This window comes from Hemiscyllium ocellatum, chromosome 17 (genome assembly GCF_020745735.1).
Source record: "Hemiscyllium ocellatum isolate sHemOce1 chromosome 17, sHemOce1.pat.X.cur, whole genome shotgun sequence".
Taxonomy (NCBI): domain Eukaryota; kingdom Metazoa; phylum Chordata; class Chondrichthyes; order Orectolobiformes; family Hemiscylliidae; genus Hemiscyllium; species Hemiscyllium ocellatum.
This window is the reverse complement of record NC_083417.1, coordinates 62924318-62941933: the sequence shown is the minus strand read 5'-3', so window position 1 is coordinate 62941933 and position 17616 is coordinate 62924318. Positions and strand designations below refer to the sequence as shown.

Genomic DNA, 17616 nt, shown 5'->3' with positions numbered 1-17616 from the left:
TTTGGAACTTAAAAAGCTTAGGTATTCATGACTCACAATACACAGCTATGAGTTAGTTTGAGTTCGGGCCCAATAGAAAGTGACACACATGTTGAGTAAGATGTACGCTAGCTATTACAAGCAGCAGCGAGACAATAAGTGAAGATTACAAATGGAGAAGCACAGCTCATGCAGTGACAAGAGAAAGAGAACAATAGGCTCTAGCGCAAGCAATGTAGTTCATGAAGAAACAGGAAACAGGTACCTGCTCCACTACTCATCCGTCTATCCACTAAATATGCAACTGCGCATGAAATAAGGAGGTAGGAAGCACAGATCATTACAATCTACACAAAGAATAAACATAGACTTACATCCATTCAGGAACACATACAAGTACATAAGGCATTATACAAGTGGGACATTTAAATCGCATGCCTGGTCTTACTGAAGCTTTGCAAGTCATCTGGTGCTTTGAGTTGAACCAGAGATGTAGCAAACTGCAGTGATCAGTCTTAACCAGTGCTTCATTGTATTCTGCATTTCACTCAAGTTACTCCGGGGATAACCCAAGCTGGCCTATTCAAATTACCTGTACAAACTCAGGACAGGAAGATATGGCAATTAATATCAGCATTTATTGAAGTAGCAGGATCCACCAGGCCTGAGGAACTTATTAAATGCCCAGCCAACATTCCCATGGATCTCAAATACTAAGTCTTTGAAATCAGGGCTGGTTTCTTGTATTAGTCTGAAATTATAATATCACTGCAACATTCACACTTTTAACAAATCAGACACTAATTCCAGGACAAAACACCCAGTTTTACAGAAACTTGTCAGTATATAGAATTATTTTCCTTGACTAAACATGACTATTATTTTGACTTTTTACCCATATTGTCCCATTTTCTCTTTTATTTAAATCTTACAAACAGTTGTATCAGTAAATTAGATTTGCCCATCACTTGTATAGGATCCAACACTGCGCATTTCCTGACCTTTGGCTTCCTGCACATCCCCTACATTGGCTGCCTAAACCATGCTCCTTTCTTTAATCCTGCAGGCTGTTCATTTGTTATCTTTAAAGTCTTAGTTTTTTTTAATTAAAATTAAACCTTCAGTCACTCCCTCCTAAAATTTACCCTTTTTTTTGCTGCTTGCTTGTAAAAGTGTCAAGGGTATGCATTTTGTATTACTGGCAACATGTAAAGTTAATTACAGGATTCCTGTGGATTTTGTATCATTAGTACCAGGAAATAGGAGTTGAATATACATCTTGAGTTCACGCATATGCACAACCCAGTCAGACTTACCAGATATGCAGTGAAAAGTTATTTTTGATGCACTTTGTTTATATTTTCACAATAAATGTATTACAGTTCTCCTATGGCTCAAAGTGCATATGTGCAATGTTTGTAAAGACAAGTTACTTAAATCATTGAGCTAAATTTCACTCTTTATGACATGGATATTTAATATTCTTCGGGCAGAGCACAATGCAATATATGGCAAGGAGGAACACATACAGGTGTCAGTGGGAATTAGGAAGAAAACTTTTTCTTGGTTTGGATTGTACAAAGGAGGATGATTGTCATTGTTGAGAAGTTAGTTATAATTCCAGGGCATCACTACGCCCTACAGTCTTCAGCTGCATTAATGACATTCCATTCATCATTAGTTTGCTGATGATTGCACAATGTTCCAAACCATTCTTAACATCCAGTTTTGAACTATTAGGTGGCAAGTAACATTATGCTGCCTTACAATGATTATTGCAAACAAAAGAGAATATAACCATCTCCCCCTTGACATTCAATGGTTTTACCTTTCCCAAAATCGCTTACTATCAACTCTATTACATTAGAAATATCATTGACCACAAATATCACTCGACCTGCCATATAAATACTACATATACCGACAATATGTCAAAAGTTAGGATTTGGCAGCAAGTAACCAATTTCTTGACTCCCCAAAAGACCAACTGCAAGGCACAATTCAGAAGTGTGATGAGATATTTTCTACTTGCCTGGATGAGTACAGTATAGTTCCAACAATAGTTGAGAAGCTCAACCCCATCCAAGACAAAATACTTTGCACAATTGGCACCCTATCCACCAGCTTAAAACATTCACCCACTCCACTAGCAACACAGTGGCAGCAGTGTGTACCATCTATAAAGATTCGCTGCCATTCCCCAAGATTTCTCCAACAGCGCCTTCCAAACCTGAGCCTCTACTATCTTGATGAACAAAGGTATCAGATGCACAGGAACATAACAGCTACAAGCTCCCTTCCAAGCCACACAACACACTGATTTGGAATTACAGTACTGTTCCATCCTTATTATAGGGTCAGAATCCTGGCATCCCCTTCCTAACATCACTGTGGATGCATCTACACCTCATGGACTACAGTAGTTCTCAAAAACAGCTCACCAACATTTTCTTCTTAAGGTCAATTAGGGATGGGCAGTCAATGTTGGCCTTGCCAGCGGTACCCACATTGTATGGAACAATAAAAAGACAATTGAAAAATTAACCAGTTTTACAAAAAAAGATGCTTTTAACAAATTATTAAGAACACATTACTTGAAAGAATCTTGGTGAGCCAAATGACCTTCTATGATTCTACCATAATTACTTAAAAGATCAGTAACCTCTATGGAGTATGGCAAACTCTTATGACATTAATTTGGGATCCAGAAGGCAAACAACAATTTACGAATGAAAAAATTTCAAATAAGATTGAAATTTTGTAATCTGTCTCACAAACAAGACCACTAGTTGTCACAGAAATAGGCCATTCACCCCACTGAGTCCGCTCTGCTATTCGATGAGATCTGATAATCCTGCCTTTTCCCCATAACCCTTATCTCTCTTACAATTAAAAAACTATTTCAGCCTTGAAAACAAAAACTTAGCCTTGATATCTTTTATAGTAAAGGATTTCACAGATTCACTACCCTCAGAAGAAATTACTTCTCATCTCTGTCTTAAATGTACATCCCTTATTCTGAGATTATGGCCCCTTGACTCTCCCACAAGGGGAAATAACTTTTCCATATTGACCCTGTCAAGTCACTTAGGAACCTTGTTTATTTGGATAAGGTCACCTCTCATTCTTCTAAACTCCAGTGAGTACAGGCCCACCTTATTCAAGTTCCCCATGTATAACAGTCCTGCCATATGTGGTAACAGCATAATGAATCCTCTCTGGACTGTCACCCATGCCAGTATGTCTTTGTTTTAAATAAATGGCTCAAAACATCAGTATTACAGCTGTGGTCTGAATACTGTTTTGTATTGTTTCGGCAAAAGCTCTCTAGTTCTATGCTCCATTTTCTTTGAAATAAAGACAAATATTCTATTTGCCTTCCCCAATTACCCACTGTACTTGAATTCTAGCTTTTTGTGATTCATGGTTAAGAACTTCCTCCAATTCATCCCCACTGCTCTGCACATCCTTTAGGTAGGTAGCAACTGGACGGACCCATAACTGCTTCTCCCCTTCTTGGCTGTGTGTTGCTTTATCATGTAACGTGACACAGCCTTTACTTTTTTTCCCCCGATCTTGAATTTCACTCAAGTAATTCATTTATCCAAGCTTCTTTGCTACACTATACAGCCATTAAACCTGGCCTTTAAGGGCTCAACTTGTGTGGGAGCACTAAAACACCCTCTTGCTGAAAAGCCAAGACCCTGACTTCATATTGGTTTTCATTTCATCCCAGGGAAATGTTCAAATGATCTTGAGCCACGCACAGACTCATGAGAATGATAATGTAGCAGAATTTGAAAACCAAACAAGCAAACTACTAATAGCTTGCTGAATGGTTCCCCAAAAGCAGGCATGGGAATCATGTGTGCAGGTTTGATCATATGGTAAGTCCATCCCGCCCCCCTCTCCGGAACCAGACAGGTGGAGCAAATTCTGCAAAGCCCTACCTATTACCTGGTGGAGTTGTGGTTAGTATAAATGCTGGCTGATATGGGCATGTATTTTGTACATACCAACATGCCAAGCATTAAGACTTTCATGAGTTAGCTACAATAATTCCTTCTGATACTGTTGCTGCATGACTATCTGGTGCATCAGTGTCTGGTCCTCATTTGCTGGGCAGTAAGGAGAATCTCCATTTCTTCATCAGAACCTCATTTTTAATACAATAGAATTCAGGGAGTGCTTCAGTGTGAGCAGTCCAAGTGAGTACTTTTAACAGTGAGTTAGTTTGCTGGGTCAGTAAAGAAGTTCTATTTATTATTTTTTCTTCTATTTATTATTATTTTTTCCAATGGACTGAGGAGTGGCAGATAGGGTTTAATTTAAATAAATGTGAGATGCTGCATTTTGGAAGGGTAGATCAGAGCAAGACTTAATGTTAAGGTCCTGGGAGTATTGCTGAACGAAGAGACTTTGGAGTGATGGTTCATAGTTCCTTGAAAGTGGAAGCGCAGGTAGATAGAATAGTGAAGAAGCTTTTTGTTATTCTTTCCTTTATTGGACAGAGCACTGAGTGTAAGAGCTTGGAGGCCATGTTGTGGCTGGACAGGACATTAGTTAGGCCACTTTTAGAATGTTGTGCGCAATTCTGGTCTCCCTCCTATCGGAAGGATATTGTGAAACTTGAAAGGTTTAAGAAAAGATTTACAAGCATGTTGCCAAGGTTGGAGGATTTGAGCTATAGGGAGAGGTTGAATAGGTTTGGGCTGTTTTCCTTGGAGCATCAGAGGCTGAGGGGTGACCTTATAGAGGTTTATAAAATCATGAGGGGCATGGAAAGGGTAAATAGAAAAGACCCTGCGGTGGGGGAACCCAGAACAAGAGGGCATAGGTTTAGGGTGAAAGGGGAAAAATTTAAAAGGGACCTAAGGGGCAATGTTTCACACCGCGGGTGGTGAGTGTATGGAATGAGCTGCCAGAAGAAGTGGTAGACGCTGGTACAATTACAACATTTAAAAGGCATCTGGATGAGTATAAATGAAGGGTTTAGAAGGAAATGGGCCAAGTGCTGGCAAATGGGATTAGGATAGGTTGGGATATCTGGTCGGCATGAACGAGTTGGACTGAAGTATCTGTTTCTGTACTGTACATCTCTATGACTCTATTTGTTGCGTTTTCTAGACTAGAATAAAGAAAGATTTCAGAGAACAAGATCAGAGACTCTTGTTTGCAGTGCCACCTCAGCCTCCACAGGCTGAGCTGATCCAGCCATAAACCAGGTGGTCAGAGTCCGGGAAAATGCCAGGCACTTTCTCCTGAAACTGTTCAACCTCAATGACTTAAACAGGCTTCTCAGAGACCCTGGGAATGCTATTTGATCCCAACAGGTCATTGCCAAGGAGCAGATCAAACCAGTCCACAGACAAACTAGGTATGACTTCTATGGTCACTGGTTCTGACAAAATGTCACAGTGGTTTTAACTGCTATTTTGACATAATGTCACATTCCAGATGTACCCAGTAAAAGGGGATGGGCATGCACCCTCCTTCAATCCCTTTCACTTACTGTGCTGTCTGGTGGGGAACTCCTTCTCCCAGCAGTAGGGTTTTGCTCACCCTCTATTCCCTCAATATGAATATAGGCTTATTCACTTCAGCCTGGGGAAAGGTGGCCACCCTTTCTTTGGATACAAAATTCTGGTAACTTTCAGGAATTCGTTTGTCGTCATCTGTATTCTCAGGAGTGCATTTACTGGAATCCACAACTGCAATTAGAGCCAAAATCTGGTCTGCTATGCTCTGACTGAATATCAGTCTCCACACAGTGACCCAATAAATGTCACTGGTTTTCCTGCAGATACTAGCAATTAGCCCACTCATGCCTTACCTTTCAGCTGTTAAAACACGCAGGTTTCTTAGCCTCGCCTTTCATCTCAGCATCACCCTTTCTGTCCTGAGAAGATCTCCCAGTATTTCCCTCTCTTTCATTGGTTTCCTATCATTCCCTCCAAGTCTATCTTTCCAGTTGGTTGGATGTGACTAGGGACAGAGTTTCTTCTGCAACACGCATTTGTGAATCAGATCAATACAATTCGCCAGCATGTCTGTCACCCTTTACATAATCACTTTTTATTTCTCAAGATGTAATTTTACTGGGAGAGAGATTAGATTAGATTACTTACAGTGTGGAAACAGGCCCTTCGGCCCAACAAGTCCACACCAACCCGCCGAAGCGCAACCCACTCATTCCCCTACATTTACCCCTTTACCTAACACTACGGGCAATTTAGCATGGCCAGTTCACCTAACCTGCACATCTTTGGACTGTGGGAGGAAACCGGAGCACCCGGAGGAAACCCACGCAGACATGGGGAGAATGTGCAAACTCCACACAGTGTAGTGGCCTGAGTCAGGAATTGAACCCCGGTCTCTGGCGCTGTGTGAAGTCTTTAAACTCCTTCCAGGCGAATTACTTCATGGAGATTTTGTAAATGGCTTCCATCTCAAGTGCCTGTATCCACTGGTCAAAAGCATGCCACTTAAGCCTTTTCAGGTACTTTCAGTCTAATCTGGTAATTTCCCAAGGATTCAGAATTTTTGATAGCACTTCTCCAGCATTAACCGATACTTTTTTTTAAAAAGGTGCCCTGTAACCAATGGTACTTTCCACAGGCAAGAATAAACTTTTTGTGTTCTTTCCCAAAAGCTTATTCTGCAATTACGAGGATCAATGTTAGACTGGTCACTTAAACTGTTGTGCCACCCATTTCAAGACAGTATTTACTTCTGTTCCTCAAACTTAGGAATTAAATGAGCAAACCTTAAGTCTGAACCAATAGTTCATGGGACACAGTTAGGTCCTGGTCCTCAGCGTGGACTGTCTTATCTCAAACTTCTGCAGTATTTCCTGACAATCTATATCTTCCCTCTTTGCTCCTTCATCTCTGTCTTCTTCTCATGACTTCTCTTTTTCTTAAAAATCTAATTTCTGCTGCCTCAATCTCACAATTCTATCCATATTATTGTCATCAATTTGCACCTGTAAACCACCGGTCACCCCTTTAAAAATTTTAGGCTTTCTGCCTTTTGGGCAAAATTCTAATCTCAAGTGTCTTTCTAAATGTTTTTAACTATCTTCAGAAATAACTTCTCCTAATTCTGCTAGAAAGGTGTCAACATCAAATGTGGATATTTCTATGCTGGAGCAGTACAATCTCAAGAAAACCTTGTGCAAATTTTCCTCTAAAACTGGTTTCAAAATGACAATTCACCCACTCCAATTCTTTAGTTTTGTCTGTGGATTCAATTCACAGCAACAGGCTCCAAGATTTCCCAATGCGTTCCAGATATGTTACCCCAAATATTAAACTATCAGTGGAGGATGATGAACTGGCTCCCCTTCTTTATTCACCTACCCCTCAGACAGTTGCCACAACATTAATTTGGAAAGAATCCTTTGTGTTTCTTCTAAACCAAATGCTTTAAAATTTGAATCAGGCTTTCTCAAGTTATCAAATAATGAATTACTTCTAAACACAAAAATTAATAATGCAACATATACACAGATTATAAATAAAAGTGTAAAAAGAGGTAAAAGTTTAAAAAGCAAATATACAGATCAGTCTGTGAATTGTTTGTATAGAGTAGATAACTGAACATTATAGCTGTAGCAATGGAGGTTACTGGTGGCTTTGACAGTGATAGCTAAATAGTCAAAATTGAGATTTCATTTTGGCCAGTTGAGGTTCTAATGGCAGGATTTGATTTCCTTTTGAATTAATTTGCAACAGAGGGGATTTTCTATTTGTCTCAATAAGAGAGGGTTTTCTATTTGTCTGGCTGCTAGCTAGCTGATTTCTAGAAGTCAAGAGTGACAGAGGTTCTTTATCTGCAACACAGAGCTAACTATGAGATAGTTCTTCTACTATAACCTTACAGAAGACTAACACTCAACCCAGGCTGGTGCATATGAGACTGTTCAGTTCAACTAGCCCACTCCATTAGAGGTGACGCTGGCTTTTTAAATATATAGTCCTTATGTATATTTCAAAGTGAAAAACACAAACTGTCCACAGTTTAGTATGTAATGTGCAGGGATTTGGTTTGCTGATGGGCATGAGATTGTCAGTCCCTCATTATTTTTGTAGTCACAAAAGATCACAATCCAGTTTGAAGCTTCTTTGACATTTTAGGTGTTAATTACATCAATCGTTTTCTGAATTTACAATTAATTTACATCCACAACTACGTTTTAATATATTAGGCATCTTAAAAATGACATTTTGGAATTATTAGTTAAGAGCATTCATAGTATGTCCTGTCTTGACCCATGGTCATGATACTTTACAAGATTTTTAAGCTAACATATTAAAGGGCTATTAGTGCAGACTCATGAATGAATTTATACTCATGGACAATTTATTTGACAAAATAATACTTTTAAAATGTAGCATTTCATCTTAAATTTGATTTCTGCTGTTAATTTGAAAATCACAAGTTTCAAGTATTTCAACACAAAATTCTACTCAGTCACTATGAGATTAAGACACATTACATTGATAGGTGTCAGAAGATTGATCTTTCAGCTACAGAAACACACCTTTCAGATACAGATATTTGATACATAACGAGATAGTTATGATAAGTTTACATTTAGGTGAGCATAATAGTCAACAGACACAAAAGAAAATATAGAGCCAAAGGCATACTAATGCTTTAAAGTCTGGTTGAAGATTTGTAGCTCGGGTGTCCGTTGTTGTGGTTCTGTTCGCCGAGCTGGAAGTTTTTGCTGCAAACGTTTCGTTCCCTGGCTAGAAGAAACCATGGTATCATTCGACGTGACGGCACTGTTCACATCAATTGACAAAACCCTAGCCAGAGAAACAATAGCCAACCTACTGGACATACATAACAGAACACAGGAGGCCGAACCTATCAACAAGGACGGCATACTTAAACTACTAGACCTGTGCCTCACCACACACTTTACATTCAACAATCAGATATACGAACAAATCAACGGAACACCCATGGGATCACCAATCTCGGGACTCATAGCAGAGGCAGTTATGCAAAGGTTAGAACATACAGCCCTACCACAAATCCAACCCAAACTCTGGATCAGTTACGTCGATGACACCTTTGTAATCATCAAAAACACAGAAATAGAAAAAACACACCGAATCATCAACGCCACACTCACAGGAATACGATTCACGAGAGAAGAGGAAAAGGATAGCCAACTCCCATTCCTAGACGTGTTAGTAGAGAGAACACCCAACGGAGAATTCACCACAAGGGTACACAGGAAACCAACACACACAGACCAAGTCCTAAACTATGAAAGTAACCACCCCAACACACACAAACGAAGCTGCATCAGGACACTATTCAAAACAGCCACAACACACTGCAGTACACCAGAACTGCGAAAAGAGGAAGAGGAACACCTATACAAGGTATTCGCCAAAAACGGATACCCACGCAACTTTATCACCAGATGCCTAAGAGATAGACCACGGAACGAGGACATGCCACAACCAAAAGGACTAGCCACACTACCATACGTCAGGAGCGTCTCAGAACTGACAGCCAGACTACTGCGACCCTTAGGACTCATAACAGCACACAAGCCAACTTCCACACTCAGACAACAACTCACTAGAACAAAGGACCCAATAGCCAGCACGAGCCAAACTAACGTAGTTTACAAAATACCATGCAAGGACTGCACAAAACACTATATAGGACAAACAGGAAGACAGCTAACAATCCGCATCCATGAACATCAGCTAGCCACAAAACGACACGATCAGCCATCCCTAGTAGCCATACACTCAGACAACCAGGAACATGAATTTGACTGGGAAAACACTACCATCATAGGACAAGCCAGACAGAGAACAGCCAGGGAATTCCTAGAGGCATGGCATTCATCCACAAACTCCATTAACAGACACATGGACCTGGACCCCATATACAAACTACTACAGCTGAAACTGACACCCGGAAGCGGCAAGAACATCCATCAACAGAGACATCGACCTGGACCCCACATACAAACTACTACAGCTGAAACTGACACCCGGAAGCGGCAAGAACAAACCACTATAAATACCGGAAGAAACATCAAAGCAGCGCTTCACAGGAGGCTCCAATAGCACTGATGATGTTCCCTAGCCAGGGAACGAAACGTTTGCAGCAAAAACTTCCAGCTCGGCGAACAGAACCACAACAGCATACTAATGCACACCATGTTAACACAGAGTCTGCATTTTGTGTGATGAACTGGTGGTTTGAATAATCACAAACTAGTAGATGAGATATTCTGTTCATCTGCTCCCGATTTATCACCCTTACATTTTCTTCCACTGTTTTCATTCCTCCAAATCATCCTTCACACCAACAAAATTTGACACATAAGATCTCAATGATGAAAACATGGGGTTTTAGTAAATCTCAAAAATCTCACTGACAGTAACCCCTAGGTGAATGCAGTCTGGCTGTGAGAATAACCCCCAGGTATACATAGTCTAGCTAAGAATAATCCCCTGGGTGAATACAGTCTGGCAGAGAGTAACCCCCCTTGGTGAGCACCGTTTGACTTGAGTTAACATCAAGATACAAAAATTTCATGCAGTATGACTTGTGTACTCTGTCTAAATTTAGATATTTTCTTTGTAAATAAAGCCGAAGAAAGGATGAAAAACAACAGTTCACGCCCAGTCACAGGTAAAAAGCCTAGTTATGTGCCTTTTTTTTATACTTACTGTAGCCCATGCCCTGCAGAAAGTACTTGAATGCTTCTGTCAGTTTCCCAGGCTGTTGGAACAAAACATACAAACTGAAAACTAAGACTGCAGACATTCTACACAAGATTATAAATAAAGTACAAACTTAATTGCAAAAAGGCATCTTAAAAAATGTTTCACACATTGTGCATGGGAAATCATGTCTCATGAACTTGGTTGAGTTTTTTAAAGAAATAACGAAGAGGACTGATGAGGGCAGAGCGGTGGACTCCAGTAAGACATTCGACAAAGTTCCTCATGGTTGACTGGTTAGCAAGGTTAGATCTCATGGAGAAGAGGGGGAGCTAGCCATTTGGATACAGAACTGGTTCAAAGCTAGAAGACAGAGAGTGGTAGTGGAGGTTTGCTTTTCAGATTGGAGGCCTGTGACCGGTGGTGTGCCGCAAGAATCAGTGCTAGGTCCACTGCTTTTTGTCATTTGTATAAATGATTTGAGATGTGAACATAGGAGGTATAGTTAATAAGTTTGCAGGTGACACCAAAATTGGAGGTGTAGTGGACAGTGAAGAAGGTTACCTCAGAGTACAATGGGATCTTGATCAGATGGGCCAATGGGCTGAGATGTGACAGATGGAAATTTAATTTAGATAAATGTGAGATACTGCATTTTGGAAAAGCAAGTCAGAGCAGGACTTATACACTTAATGGTAAATATTGCTGAACAAAGAGGCCTAGGAATGCAGGTTTACAGTTCCTTGAAAGTAGTGTCGCAGGTAGATAGGATAGTGTAGGCGACGTTAGGTATGCTTTCCTTTATTGGTCAGAGCATTGAGTATGGGAGTTGGAAGGTCATGTTGCAGCTGTACAGGACATTGGTTAGGCCAGTTTTGGAATGTTGAGCACAATTTTGGTCTCCTTCTTAACGGAAGGATGCTGTAAAACTTGAAAGGGTCCAGTAAAAATTTACAAGAATATTGCCAGGGTTGCATGATTTGAGCTATAAGGGTAGGCTGAATAGGCTGGGGCTGTTTTCCCTGGAGCATTACATGCAGAGGGGTGACCTTATCGAGTTTATCGAATCATGAGGGGCATAGATAGGATAAACAGTCAAGGTCTTTTCCCTGAGGTGGGAACTAGAGTGTATAGGCTGATGGTGAGAGGGAAAAATATAGAAAGGGACCTAAGAGGCAACTTTTTCACGCAGAGGGTGGTGGGTGTATGTAATGAGACTGCCAGAGGAAGTGGTGGAGGCTAGTAAAATTACAACATTTAAAAAGCATCTGGATGGGTATATGAATAGAAGGGATTTGGAGGGATATCGGCCAAGTGGTGGCAGGTGGGACTAGATTGAGTTGGGATATATCGTTGATATGGACAAGTTGGACCGAACAGTCTATTTCTGTGCTGTACATCTCTATGAATCTATTTGAGAACAGGGAGTGTTGTTACAGAAAAACACAACTGACACTTGTAGCAGCATAATCAGCAATGAACTGAATGACCAATTGGTCTGCTTCTTACAGATGAATGAGGAATATTAGCCAGGATTTTGGAAAAAATTCCTGATATTTTACAAATTATGCTATTTGTCAAAATTTGTTACCTGTCTGAATCATTGAAATAAAAGGTTCAAACAGACCTTGATTTAATTGTGCAAAATGGCAAATTCAAACTGCTCTGAGTTATGGCCAAACATTTCCCCCTATCTTCTCCTACAACACTGTAGTTCCAGTGGAAATTTGGTTTGCTTCTGGAATTCTTAATTCTAGGAGCTTGGACCATAGTCTTTTGGCCTGAGCAAAAAGCTTCCACCTAGTTCAAGCTGGAAGGTTGAATAAAGACAGCCCTGTCTTTATGAGAATCCAGACAGTTTGTCTGTTACTCACCTGTGTAATCTGTGGCAGACCACCAGAATCAGCCATCTGAAAAATAAAACAAATGAGTCATCACAACAAAAGGGAGAAGTTACAGCTTTTTTCAGTAACATTTCTTTAATAGCTGAATGATCGTTATTGATTATTGCCCACAGCTCTCACAAACTTCCAGGTATGGACTTGACGTTCTGGGCAAAACCTCTATGATTTAATGCTCTAGGAATTCTTTCAACATATTCCACCTATTTCATTTGAGTAACCGAGACCCAGAACAAGGATCCATCATTTTCCATCACATAACAAGGTTGCTCATCTACTGATCTTATTTACTTGGGTTTGTTGGATAAGTCTAACACTGGATCTCGACTGATTTGGATGGATTTTTCATGAATATGTTGGTCTTTAGAAATATGCCGAAAATGTGTTGCTGGTTAAAGCACAGCAGGTTAGGCAGCATCCAAGGAACAGGAAATTCGACGTTTCGGGCCAGAGCCCTTCATGACGCATGGCTGCAAGGGTGGAGCGGAGGATCCGGAAGGAGGTCTGTTGCTGGAGGCTTCGGATTTGTTGCAGGTACAGGTTGTCCTGGTTGGGTCCAAATTTTGTTGGTTGGAATGTAGTCCGGAGTCCGTGTGGGATCAGTCGGTTCCGTAGGCAGGTGCCGAGGAAGGAGATGTGGCTGTGGTAACGAGTCTGTTTGAGAACGTGGCTGAAGAGCTTCTGTGCAGAGGAGATGACCTGGGGGGTGCAGTGAGAGAGAGACTCACTGAGATCCTTGTAGAAGGCGGAAGAGAGCTTCTTCAAGGAAGGCATCCTTGCAAGAGGATTCGCAGTAGGTTAAAATCTGATCTCCAGCATCTGCAGACCTCACTTTTTACTCTTTAGAAATATGCCCCATGGCACTTTAGCTCCATTGCATCAATGGTCCATTTCAAGGTTAAATGAGTTTTCCAAGGCAGCCTGGGCTTATTGTGAGAATAATAGGGTTAATGAATAAGTGCAGTTTAGATCCGATGGGTAATTATCCAATGGTAATTTATTGGGCAAGGGACCCAGCACTGAGCTTTGTCAACTGTCAACTTGTGCCTGTGAACTTATTAAATGAGTATCCCATGTTCAGCATGAGAATGTAACATGATTATTTAGCCATGTTTAATGAGTGATGCATAGAATTGCCTAGATCTGCTGAAGCAATGAAAGCTCATCATTGTGTAGCTCTTGGGGTGAACAAAGCGTACATTTCCTGGATCTGTCGAATGAGTAATACTCATGATTGTGAGATTCAGTGGAATTAATGAGAGTCAGACTAAAATGTTTAGTCCTGTAAGACTAATGGACTTACCACAGAAAGATAAGAAAATAAAAGATATAGATGTTAATGCATACTCAGAAAAGGAGTCAGAGAATATTCCTGAGGGTTATCTTAAAGATAGAATCCTAAGATGAAAATGAAGACCACAGCAGGTTAGTGCAGGGGAGAAATGGGTGATGTGCGCCAAATTGTGTTGCCGGTAGCATACACAGGAAGTGTTATAGGTAGCACATGAACTACCTGTAGGAGGTCACCTAGGGGTACAGAAGACTCAGGCTAAGGTACAAAAGCATTTCAATTGGCCTGGAATGCATATGGAAGTGGTTATATTTTGCCGTATGTGTCATACATGCTAAATGGTAGGTAGGCCACAGGCAGTAATAAAACCAACACCTTGGTTGCCAATTCCTGCTTTCAAAGAACCTTTCATACAGGTTATGATTAATTGTGTAGGTCCCCTCTCGAAAACTAAAAGTGGAAACCCATACATGCTAACCATAATGGCTGTGTCTACCGGATTTCTGGAGGCAATTCCATTACGGTGTATTAAGGCAAAAAATGTGGTAGAGGAGTTAGTAGCTTTCTCCACGCATTATGGGCTACCCAGAGACCAAGGGTCTGTTTTTACTGCTAGGCTGTTTAAGGAAGTCATGGATAGCTTAGGTATACAGCAATTTAAATCAAGTGCATATCATCCTGAATCCCAGGGAGCTTTAGAAAGTTAGCCTCAGACCCTGAAGACCCTGTTAACAGCATACTGTTAGGATTACCCGAAGGATTCGGATAAAGGTATCCCATTTGTATTGTTTGCCATTAGAGATGCCCCAAACGAACCTACTCAGTTTACTCTCTTTGAAATAATATTTGGACAAGAAATGAGAGGCCCTCTGAAATTAATTAAAGAGAAATTGACAGCACCGAAGTTGGATATCTCACACTTGGATTATGTATTGGAGGTGAGGCAGAAGTTAAATTGGACAGTGAGTTAGCTAAACAGCATCTAAAAAGGGCACAGTATAGAATGAAGCAGATGGCAGATAAAAACACTGAAATTCAGATATTTTCCCATGGGGATGACATATTAGTATTGTTACCAGTATAGGAGATCCCTTCAAAGCCAGGTTTAGTGGTCCCTATCAAATTGAGAAAAAGTTGAGTCAGGTAAACTAGCTAGTAAAGATGTTGAATAGGAAAAAACTGTATTAGGTATGTCATGTGAATAAGGTGAAACCTTATTATAATAAAGACAGGGAACTGGAGAAACAGGTGTTAGTTACTTCCCCGCAAAGTGAGGAATCAAATCCAGATGATATGGAATTTGATGTGCCTCAAAATACGTTAAACAATGAGGAAGTCCTTGAGGAGTGGGATAGGTTAATAAATTACCTGTCTCAGGTGCAAAGAAGACAGGCAGGAGGTTGGAAGAACACAGCAGGCCAGGCAGCATCAGGAGGTGGAGAAGTTGATGTTTTATGTATAACCTTTCTTCAGGACTGGGGATGGATGTAGGGGGGAACTGCAGATAAAGCGGGTGGTGGGGACAGGGTGGTGAAGTGGGGATAGGTGAAGACAGGTAAAGGGTACCATCTTGTTGGTCAGAGGGAGGACTGAATCCTGTTGGTGGCCGGGAGGAGTGGAAGGGAAAGGGAGGGGCTGGGAAGGGACGTTATTTGAAATTGGTGAACGCAATGTTGAGTCCCCCAGGCTGTAGGCTGCCTAGGCGCATGATGAGGTGTTGTTCCTCCAATTTGCGATGTGGTTCGGTGCTCGGTAAACTGTTCTCTAAGTTTATGTTCGGTCTCCCCGATGTAGAGAAGACCACACTGGGAGCACCTGATGCAGTAGCAGTAAACTAGGTTGGAAGAGAGGCAGGTGAACGTCTGTCTCACCTGGAAGGACTCTTTGAGGCCCTGGATGGAGGTGAAGGGGATGGTGTTCTGGCAGGTTTTACATTTTTCTGGTTGCAGGCGAAGGTACTTGGGCGGAGAGGGTCGTCTGTGAGGAGAGTGGCCTAAACAAAGGACTGTCGAAGGGAATGGTCCTTGCGGAAGGCAGAGGGGGTAGGTTGGAGGAGGATGTTCTTAGTGGTGGGGTCTAGTTGGAGTTGGCGGAAGTGTTTAAGGATGATGCGTTAGATGTGGAGACTGGTGGGTTAGTAGGTGAGGACTGGGGATTCTGTTCTTATTGCATTGTGGGGGGGATGGTTAGAGCAGTAGAGCAGGGAATGGAGACAGTGTGGTGGGCTGCCTGGATGATAGGGGTTGGAAAAGCACATTGTTCAAAATAAGTTGGGAAGTTTGGGAGTGGAATTTTTTTTAAATTACTTACAATGTGGAAACAGGCCCTTCGGCCCAACAAGTCCACACCGACCCTCCAAAGAGCAACCCACCCAGACCCATTCCCCTACATTTATCCCTTCAACTAACACTACGGGCAATTTAGCATGGTCAATTCACCTGACTTGCACATTTTAAAACCGTGGGAGGAAATTGGAGCACCCGGAGGAAACCCACGCAGACACAGGGAGAATGTGCAAACTCCACACAGACAGTTGCCTGAGCAGGGAATTGAACCCGGGACTCTGGTGCTATGAGACAGCAGTGCAAACCACTGTGCCACCGTGGCGCCCATCTTCTTATCCGAGCAGATGCAGTGGAGGCGGAGGAATTGGGAGAATGGGATGGAGCTCTTGCAGGATACTGGATGAGAGGTGTAGTTCAGGTAGTTATGGGAGCCTGTAGGTTCGAAAAAATGTCCGTCTGGAGATGGAAATTGAGAGTCAAGAAACGGGAGGGAGGTGTCCGAGATGGACCAAGTGAATTTGAGGGTGAGGTGGAAGTTGTGGGCGAAGTCAATGAACTGCTCCAGTTCAGCCTGGGTGCAGGAGACTGTACCGAATGTTATCATCAATATAACGGCAGAAAAGGTGGGGCACAGTGCCTGTGTAGGTACTGCTCGTTATAGCCAACAAAGAGGCAGGCGCAGCTGGGGCCCATTGGGTACCAATGGCCACTCCCTTGATTTGGATGAAACGGGAGGAGTTGAAGGAAACGTTATTGAGGATGAGGACCAGTCAGGAGCAAAGAATGCAGCTGAAAGGTTTGTTACAACAGTATGAGGACATCTGCAGGAGTAAAATGTGGAGGACTAACGCTATTGTGCGTGAGGTAGACGTAGGGAATGCTGTTCCAATAAAACAACACATCTATAGCTTAATCCTTTCAAACCCAGACAGGTCCAGAAGGAAGTGGAGGTGATCCTCAAGGAAGATATCATTGAACCGAGTCAGAGCTAGTGAAGATTGCCGATCGTGTTAGTTCCCAAACCTGACAGGACTCAATAATGTTTTGTGGACTATTAGGTCAACACCTAACAAAACTGGGACTCATACCGAATATCCAGATCGGAGGACTGTACAAAGTTGGACAAGCCAGTTAAATCATAAAGTTGGACTTACTGTGTGGTTATTGGCAGGTAACTTTATCAGAGAAAGCAAAATATTTTTTTGTGTTTCTAACCCCAAATGGGCTATATCAATTCAGAGTGATGTCCTTTGAAATAAAGAACACATCTTCAACATTCCAAAGACTCATGAACAGAGTTGTGGCTGGGTTAACAAATTGTGCAGTGTATCTGGATGATGTAGTGAACTTTAGTGAGTCCTGGAAAGATCACATGGTACAGTTGGCAGAGTTCTTTGAACGGTTAAGAGAAGCAAAACTGGTAATAAACTTAAAGAAAACAGCATTTGTGA

The 17616-nt window shown here is 41.6% G+C and overlaps 1 protein-coding gene across 9 annotated transcripts in view; it reads right to left on the bottom strand.

Moving 5' to 3' along the window:
- The window catches only part of ndrg4 (NDRG family member 4), a 174740-nt gene that overhangs the window by 4838 nt on the left and 152286 nt on the right, over positions 1 to 17616 (bottom strand). For all 9 annotated transcript variants that reach the window (XM_060837822.1, XM_060837828.1, XM_060837823.1 and 6 more), the window contains 2 exons: positions 12563 to 12598; positions 10695 to 10746 (listed from right to left, as the gene is read on the bottom strand). In XM_060837822.1, the coding sequence (XP_060693805.1) occupies positions 10695 to 10746; positions 12563 to 12598 (88 nt within the window). The remainder of the gene's footprint in view (positions 1 to 10694; positions 10747 to 12562; positions 12599 to 17616) is intronic.